We start from the raw sequence: 9,393 nt of genomic DNA on the forward strand, positions 1-9,393 counted from the left end.
AGCCAACTGGGATGTGTCTGTCCTGTTAGACTTTTAGCCTGTTAGCCTGGGGCGGTAGGAAGCCAACTGGGACGTGTCCTGTAATGTTAGACTTTTAGCCTGTTAGCCTGGGGCGGTGGGAAGCCAACTGGGCATTGTCCTGTTCTGTCCTGTTAGCCTGTTAGCCTGGAGCGGTGGGAGCCAACTAGGCTGTGTCCTGTCCTGTTAGCCTGTTAGCCTGGGGCGGTGGGAAGTCAACTGGGATGTGTCCTGTAATGTTAGACTTTTAGCCTGTTAGCCTGGGGCGGCAGGAAGCCAACTGGGCTGTGTCCTGTCCTATCCTGTTAGCCTTTTAGCCTGTTAGCCTGGGGCGGTGGAAAGTCAACTGGGATGTGTCCTGTAATGTTAGACTTTTAGCCTGTTAGCCTGGGGCGGCAGGAAGCCAACTGGGCTGTGTCCTGTCCTATCCTGTTAGACTTTTAGCCTGTTAGCCTGGGGCGGCAGGAAGCCAACTGGGCTGTGTCCTGTCCTATCCTGTTAGCCTTTTAGCCTGTTAGCCTGGGGCGGCAGGAAGCCAACTGGGATGTGTCCTGTAATGTTAGCCTTTTAGCCTGTTAGCCTGGGGCGGTGGGAAGCCAACTGGGCTGTGTCCTGTCCTGTTAGACTTTTAGCCTGTTAGCCTGCGGCGGTGGGAAGTCAACTGGGATGTGTCCTGTAATGTTAGCCTTTTAGCCTGTTAGCCTGGGGCGGTGGAAAGCCAACTGGGACGTGTCCTGTAATGTTAGACTTTTAGCCTGTTAGCCTGGGGCGGTGGGAAGCCAACTGGGCAGTGTCCTGTTCTGTCCTGTTAGCCTGTTAGCCTGGAGCGGTGGGAGCCAACTAGGCTGTGTCCTGTCCTGTTAGCCTGTGGCGGGGGAAGCCAGCTGGGCTGTGTCCTGTCCTATCCTGTTAGCTTGTTAGCCTTTTAGCCTGTTAGCCTGTGGCAGTGGGAAGTCAACTGGTCTGTGTCCTGTCCTGTTAGCCTGTTAGCCCAGGGCGGTGGGAAGCCAGCTGGGCTGTGTCCTGTCCTGTCCCTAATCACCTGACCCAGTTGGTTCCGTAGCTGGAAACAGATCTGACACTGCACCTCTTCTTCACTATCATGTTGATGTAGGCTTTCATGATCTTGGTGATCTCTCCAACCTGAAACAATACAGAGGATACAGTTTTAACAGCAGGGAAAACGGCGTACACAGACGCCCATTATCAGCAACCATCACTCCTGTGTTCCAATGGCACTTCGTTGTGTTAGCTAATCCAAGTTTATCATTTAAAAAAAGGCTAATTGATCATTAGAAAACCCTTTTTCGATTATGTTAGCACAGCTGAAAACTGTTGTCCTGCTTAAAGAAGCAATAAAACTGGCCTTCTTTAGACTAGTTGAGTATCTGGAGCATCAACATTTGTGGGTTCAATTACAGGCTTAAAATGGCCAGAAACAAAGATCTTTCTTCTGAAACTCGTCAGTCTACTCTTGTTCTCAGAAATGAAGGCTATTCCATGTGAGAAATTTCCAAGAAACTGAAGATCTTGTACAACGCTGTGTACTACTCCCTTCACAGAACAGCGCAAACTGGCTCTAACCAGAATAGAAAGAGGAGTGGGAGGCCCCGGTGCACAACTGGGCGACTCCGGGATGCTGACCTTCTAGGCAGACTTGCAAAGAAAAAGCCATATCTCAGACTGGCCAATAAAAAGAAAAGATTAAGATGGGCAAAAGAACACAGACACTGGACAGAGGAACTCTGCCTAGAAGACCAGCATCCCGGAGTCGCCTCTTCACTGTTGATGTTGAGACTGGTGTTTTGCGGGTACTATTTAATGAAGCTGCCAGTTGAGGACTTGTGAGGTGTCTATTTCTCAAACTAGACACTCTAATGTACTTGTCCTCTTGCTCAGTTGTGCACCGATCTTTGTTTCTGGCCATTTTGAGCCTGTAATCAAACCCACAAATGCTGATGCTCCAGATACTCAACTAGTCTAAAGAAGGCCAGTTTTATTGCTTCTTTAAGCAGGACAACAGTTTTCAGCTGTGAATGGTTTGTCCTCTGACAAATCAATTGTAAATTTCGGTGTTCCTCAAGGTTCCGTTTTAGGACCACTATTGTTTTCACTATATATTTTACCTCTTGGGGATGTCATTCGAAAACATAATGTTAAATTTCACTGCTATGCGGACGACACACAGCTGTACATTTCAATGAAACATGGTGAAGCCCCAAAATTGCCCTCGCTAGAAGCCTGTGTTTCAGACATAAAGAAGTGGATGGCTGCAAACTTTCTACTTTTAAACTCGGACAAAACAGAGATGCTTGTTCTAGGTCCTAAGAAACAAAGAGATCTTCTGTTGAATCTGACAATTAATCTGGATGGTTGTACAGTCATCTCAAATAAAACTGTGAAGGACCTCGGCGTTACTCTGGACCCTGATCTCTCTTTTGAAGAACATATCAAGACTATTTCAAGGACAGCTTTTTTCCATCTACGTAACATTGCAAAAATCAGAAACTTTCTGTCCAAAAATGACGCAGAAAAATTAATCCATGCTTTTGTTACTTCTAGGCTGGACTACTGCAATGCTCTACTTTCCGGCTACCCGGATAAAGCACTAAACAAACTTCAGTTAGTGCTAAATACAGCTGCTAGAATCCTGACTAGAACCCAAAAATTTGATCATATTACTCCAGTGCTAGCCTCCCTACACTGGCTTCCTGTTAAGGCAAGGGCTGATTTCAAGGTTTTACTGCTAATCTACAAAGCATTACATGGGCTTGCTCCTACCTATCTTTCCGATTTGGTCCTGCCGTACATACCTACACGTACGCTACGGTCACAAGACGCAGGCCTCCTAATTATCCCTAGAATTTCTAAGCAAACGGCTGGAGGTAGGGCTTTCTCCTATAGAGCTCCATTTTTATGGAATGGTCTGCCTACCAATGTGAGAGATGCAGACTCAGTCTCAACCTTTAAATCTTTACTGAAGACTTATCTCTTCAGTAGGTCCTATGATTAAGTATAGTCTGGCCCAGGAGTGTGAAGGTGAACGGAAAGGCTGGAGCAACGAACCGCCCTTGCTGTCTCTGCCTTGCCGGTTCCCCTCTTTCCACTGGGATTCTCTGCCTCTAACCCTTTTACAGGGGCTGAGTCACTGGCTTACTGGTGTTCTTCCATGCCGTCCATGGGAGGGGTGCGTCACTTGAGTGGGTTGAGTCACTGACGTGGTCTTCCTGTCTGGGTTGGCGCCCCCCCTTGGGTTGTGCCATGGCGGAGATCGTTGTGGGCTATATTCGGCCTTGTCTTAGGACGGTAAGTTGGTGGTTGGAGACATCCCTCTAGTGGTGTGGGGGCTGTGCTTTGGCAAAGTGGGTGGGGTTATATCCTGCCTGTTTGGCCCTGTCCGGGGTATCATCGGATGGGGCCACAGTGTCTTCTGATCCCTCCTGTCTCAGCCTCCAGTATTTATGCTGCAGTAGTTTATGTGTCGGGGGCTAGGGTCAGTCTGTTACATCTGGAGTATTTCTCTTGTCTTATCCGGTGTCCTGTGTGAATTTAAATATGCTCTCTCTAATTCTCTCTTTCTGTCTTTCTCTCGGAGGACCTGAGCCCTAGGACCATGCCTCAGGACTACCTGGTATGATGACTCCTTGCTGTCCCCAGTCCACCTGGCCGTGCTGCTGCTCCAGTTTCAACTGTTCTGCCTGCGGCTATGGAACCCTGACCTGTTCACCGGACGTGCTTGTTGCACCCTCGACAACTACTATGATTATTATTATTTGACCATGCTGGTCATTTATGAACATTTTAACATTTTAACATCTTGACCATGTTCTGTTATAATATCCACCCTGCACAGCCAGAAGAGGACTGGCCACCCCTCATAGCCTGGTTCCTCTCTAGGTTTCTTCCTAGGTTTTTGGCCTTTCTAGGGAGTTTTTCCTAGGGAGTTTTTCCTAGCCACCGTGCTTCTTTCACATGCATTGCTTGCTGTTTGGGGTTTTAGGCTGGGTTTCTGTACAGCACTTTGAGATATCAGCTGATGTACGAAGGGCTATATAAATACATTTGATTTGATTTGATTTGCTAACATAATTGCAAAAGGGTTTTCTAATGATCAATTAGCCTTTTTAAAATGATCAACTTGGATTAGCTAACACAACGTGCCATTGGAACACAGGAGTGATGGTTGCTGATAATGGGCCTCTGTACGCCTACGTAGATATTCTATTAAAAATCAGCCGTTTCCAGCTACATTTTTTACATTTACATTTTAGTCATTTAGCAGACGCTCTTATCCAGAGCGACTTACAGTAGTGAATACATACATTTCATTAATTTTTTCTCCATACTGGTCCCCCGTGGGAATCGAACCCACAACCCTGGCGTTACAAACACCATGCTCTACCAACTGAGCCACACGGGACAATAGTTATTTACAACACTAACAATGTCGACACTGTATTTCCAATCAATTTGATGTCATTTTAATGAACAAAACATTTGCTTTTCTTTCAAAAACAAGGACATTTCTAAGTGACCGCCAAACTTTTGAACGGTAGTGTATGTGTTTAGAAGCATCATAACAGCCAAAAAAGGCCTTGTTGGTGGGCGTCCTGAAAGGCTAGCCTGGGGTACCAGTATATTTGCTATCATGTCAACTCCCTGTCATTCATTGTCTTGCCAAACATGGTGGCATGAGCATAAACAGACCAGTGACCAGGCTACGGGTCATTTATAATCTGGTGTTATAAACAGACCAGGCTACTGGTCATTTATAATCTGGTGTTATAAACAGACCAGGCTACTGGTCATTTATAATCTGGTGTTATAAACAGACCAGGCTACTGGTCATTTATAATCTGGTGTTATAAACAGACCTGGGACCAGGCTACTGGTCATTCATAATCTGGTGTTATAAACAGACCAGGCTACTGGTCATTTATAATCTGGGGTTATAAACAGACCTGGGACCAGGCTACTGGTCATTTATAATCTGGTGTTATAAACAGACCAGGCTACTGGTCATTTATAATCTGGTGTTATAAACAGACCTGGCTACTGGTCATTTATAATCTGGTGTTATAAACAGACCTGGCTACTGGTCATTTATAATCTGGTGTTATAAACAGACCAGGCTACTGGTCATTTATAATCTGGTGTTATAAACAGACCAGGCTACTGGTCATTTATAATCTGGTGTTATAAACAGACCTGGGACCAGGCTACTGGTCATTTATAATCTGGGGTTATAAACAGACCTGGGACCAGGCTACTGGTCATTTATAATCTGGGGTTATAAACAGACCAGGCTACTGGTCATTTATAATCTGGTGTTATAAACAGACCAGGCTACTGGTCATTTATAATCTGGTGTTATAAACAGACCAGGCTACTGGTCATTTATAATCTGGTGTTATAAACAGACCAGGCTACTGGTCATTTATAATCTGGTGTTATAAACAGACCAGCCTACTGGTCATTTATAATCTGGTGTTATAAACAGACCAGGCTACTGGTCATTTATAATCTGGTGTTATAAACAGACCTGGGACCAGGCTACTGGTCATTTATAATCTGGGGTTATAAACAGACCTGGGACCAGGCTACTGGTCATTTATAATCTGGGGTTATAAACAGACCAGGCTACTGGTCATTTATAATCTGGTGTTATAAACAGACCAGGCTACTGGTCATTTATAATCTGGTGTTATAAACAGACCAGGCTACTGGTCATTTATAATCTGGTGTTATAAACAGACCAGGCTACTGGTCATTTATAATCTGGTGTTATAAACAGACCAGCCTACTGGTCATTTATAATCTGGTGTTATAAACAGACCAGGCTACTGGTCATTTATAATCTGGTGTTATAAACAGACCAGGCTACTGGTCATTTATAATCTGGTGTTATAAACAGACCAGGCTACTGGTCATTTATAATCTGGTGTTATAAACAGACCAGGCTACTGGTCATTTATAATCTGGTGTTATAAACAGACCTGGGACCAGGCTAGTACTTCTATAATGTTGTATTATGGTGTAATACTGTACCAGAGGCGTCTCAAAGAACATCTCTCTGTCGTCCACGGTGATTTTATAAGTAGTGGCCTGGGGAGCTCCGAAGAAGATGATGTGTTCGTAGGGGAAGGTCTCCAGAGGTTTGGGTTCTCCTCTCTTGTAGACTGAAACGTTCTCTGCACTCACACTGAGCCACAGGTCGTGAGGAAAGCCTCCTTCTTTACACTGAGGAGACAGAGACATACAGCAGGTCAGATACAAAGTTAAAGGAATGAATCAAATACCCTAGCCCTGTTCACCACAGTATCATCCCTAGCCCTGTTCACCACAGTATCATCCCTAGCCCTGTTCACCACAGTATCATCCCTAGCCCTGTTCACCACAGTATCATCCCTAGCCCTATTCACCACAGTATCATCTCTAGCTCTGTTCACCACAGACAGTATCATCCCTAGCCCTATTCACCACAGTATCATCCCTAGCCCTGTTCACCACAGTATCATCCCTAGCCCTGTTCACCACAGTATCATCCCTAGCCCTATTCACCACAGTATCATCTCTAGCTCTGTTCACCACAGTATCATCCCTAGCCCTGTTCACCACAGTATCATCCCTAGCCCTGTTCACCACAGACAGTATCATCCCTAGCCCTGTTCACCACAGTATCATCCCTAGCCCTATTCACCAAGACAGTATCATCTCTAGCCCTGTTCACCACAGACAGTATCATCCCTAGCCCTATTCACCACAGTATCATCCCTAGCTCTGTTCACCACAGTATCATCCCTAGCTCTGTTCACCACAGTATCATCCCTAGCCCTGTTCACCACAGTATCATCCCTAGCCCTATTCACCACAGTATCATCTCTAGCTCTGTTCACCACAGTATCATCCCTAGCCCTGTTCACCACAGTATCATCCCTAGCCCTGTTCACCACAGACAGTATCATCCCTAGCCCTATTCACCACAGTATCATCCCTAGCCCTATTCACCACAGTATCATCCCTAGCCCTGTTCACCACAGTATCATCCCTAGCCCTGTTCACCACAGTATCATCCCTAGCTCTGTTCACCACAGTATCATCCCTAGCCCTATTCACCACAGTATCATCCCTAGCCCTGTTCACCACAGACAGTATCATCCCTAGCCCTGTTCACCACAGTATCATCCCTAGCCCTGTTCACCACAGTATCATCCCTAGCCCTGTTCACCACAGTATCATCCCTAGCTTTGTTCACCACAGTATCATCCCTAGCCCTATTCACCACAGACAGTATCATCCCTAGCTCTGTTCACCACAGTATCATCCCTAGCCCTATTCACCACAGTATCATCTCTAGCCCTGTTCACCACAGACAGTATCATCCCTAGCCCTATTCACCACAGTATCATCCCTAGCTCTGTTCACCACAGTATCATCCCTAGCCCTGTTCACCACAGTATCATCCCTAGCCCTATTCACCACAGTATCATCTCTAGCCCTGTTCACCACAGACAGTATCATCCCTAGCCCTATTCACCACAGTATCATCCCTAGCTCTGTTCACCACAGTATCATCCCTAGCCCTGTTCACCACAGTATCATCCCTAGCCCTGTTCACCACAGTATCATCCCTAGCTCTGTTCACCACAGTATCATCCCTAGCCCTATTCACCACAGTATCATCCCTAGCCCTGTTAACCACAGACAGTATCATCCCTAGCCCTGTTCACCACAGTATCATCCCTAGCCCTGTTCACCACAGTATCATCCCTAGCTTTGTTCACCACAGTATCATCCCTAGCCCTATTCACCACAGACAGTATCATCCCTAGCTCTGTTCACCACAGTATCATCCCTAGCCCTATTCACCACAGTATCATCCCTAGCCCTATTCACCACAGTATCATCCCTAGCCCTGTTCACCACAGACAGTATCATCCATAGCCCTATTCACCACAGACAGTATCATCCATAGCCCTATTCACCACAGTATCATCCCTAGCCCTATTCACCACAGTATCATCCCTAGCCCTATTCCCCACAGTATCATCCCTAGCCCTATTCACCACAGTATCATCCCTAGCCCTATTCACCACAGACAGTATCATCCCTAGCCCTATTCACCACAGTATCATCCCTAGCCCTGTTCACCACAGACAGTATCATCCCTAGCCCTATTCACCACAGACAGTATCATCCCTAGCCCTATTCACCACAGTATCATCCCTAGCCCTATTCACCACAGTATCATCCCTAGCCCTATTCACCACAGTATCATCCCTAGCCCTATTCACCACAGTATCATCCCTAGCCCTGTTCACCACAGTATCATCCCTAGCCCTATTCACCACAGTATCATCCCTAGCCCTATTCACCACAGTATCATCCCTAGCTCTGTTCACCACAGTATCATCCCTAGCCCTATTCACCACAGGATCATCCCTAGCCCTGTTCACCACAGACAGTATCATCCCTAGCCCTATTCACCACAGACAGTATCATCCCTAGCCCTATTCACCACAGTATCATCCCTAGCCCTGTTCACCACAGTATCATCCCTAGCCCTGTTCACCACAGTATCATCCCTAGCCCTGTTCACCACAGTATCATCCCTAGCCCTATTCACCACAGGATCATCCCTAGTGGAACACAGCAACCTGTATTTATCCTCTGTGGCATTCCCTGATACAAGGTCATTCACCACAGTAGAATCTATTTTACATTAGATTTGGACCTATACTATCAGTACCTATATATGGTGTCAATAACATGTAAAATATGTATTTACCTCCACGTCGAACAGTGTGGATCCGTATCCAGGCCACTCCTTGATGATGTTCATGTATTTCAGCATGGCCGTGTGCTGGTCCAGTCCCTGCAGACGGGACCACTTCTCTACGATGGAGGTTCTGGTGGCTGAGGTCTCCTCCTTCACCCACATCTCCAGCATCTGAACAAGAGAACCAGACAAGACTTAGTACCTTGCTAAAGGGCATAACAACAGGCGACAATATCCGGGATGATTTCAGCAACCCTCTGGTTTCACTGACTACACCAGATGTTTCCAGTCGGAGCTGGGATTCGAACGCTTCTCTAACCGCTAGGCTACCTGTTGCTTCTCTAACCGCTAGGCTACCTGTTCCTCCTCTAACCGCTAGGCTACCTGTTCCTCCTCTAACCGCTAGGCTACCTGTTCCTCCTCTAACCGCTAGGCTACCTGTTGCTTCTCTAACCGCTAGGCTCCCTGTTCCTCCTCTAACCGCTAGGCTACCTGTTCCTCCTCTAACCGCTAGGCTACCTGTTCCTTCTCTAACCGCTAGGCTACCTGTTGCTTCTCTAACCGCTAGGCTACCTGTTCCTCCTCTAACCGCTAGG

General features: G+C 46.5%; 1 protein-coding gene and 1 non-coding gene across 2 annotated transcripts in view; both read right to left on the minus strand.

Moving 5' to 3' along the window:
* Positions 1 to 221: 221 nt before the first annotated feature.
* Positions 222 to 9,393, minus strand: part of LOC106586950 (unconventional myosin-X) — a 268,076-nt gene continuing 258,904 nt past the window's right edge. The window contains exons 38-40 of the mRNA XM_045707324.1: positions 8,807 to 8,968; positions 6,067 to 6,258; positions 222 to 1,161 (exon numbers count right to left, since the gene is read on the minus strand). Coding sequence (XP_045563280.1) covers positions 1,057 to 1,161; positions 6,067 to 6,258; positions 8,807 to 8,968 — 459 coding nt within the window. The 3' untranslated portion in view covers positions 222 to 1,056. The remainder of the gene's footprint in view (positions 1,162 to 6,066; positions 6,259 to 8,806; positions 8,969 to 9,393) is intronic.
* On the minus strand, positions 4,366 to 4,439 carry trnat-ugu (transfer RNA threonine (anticodon UGU)). The gene has a single exon. It is a non-coding gene; the product is annotated as a tRNA-Thr (tRNA).

Source organism: Salmo salar, chromosome ssa25 (genome assembly GCF_905237065.1).
Source record: "Salmo salar chromosome ssa25, Ssal_v3.1, whole genome shotgun sequence".
Classification (NCBI taxonomy): domain Eukaryota; kingdom Metazoa; phylum Chordata; class Actinopteri; order Salmoniformes; family Salmonidae; genus Salmo; species Salmo salar.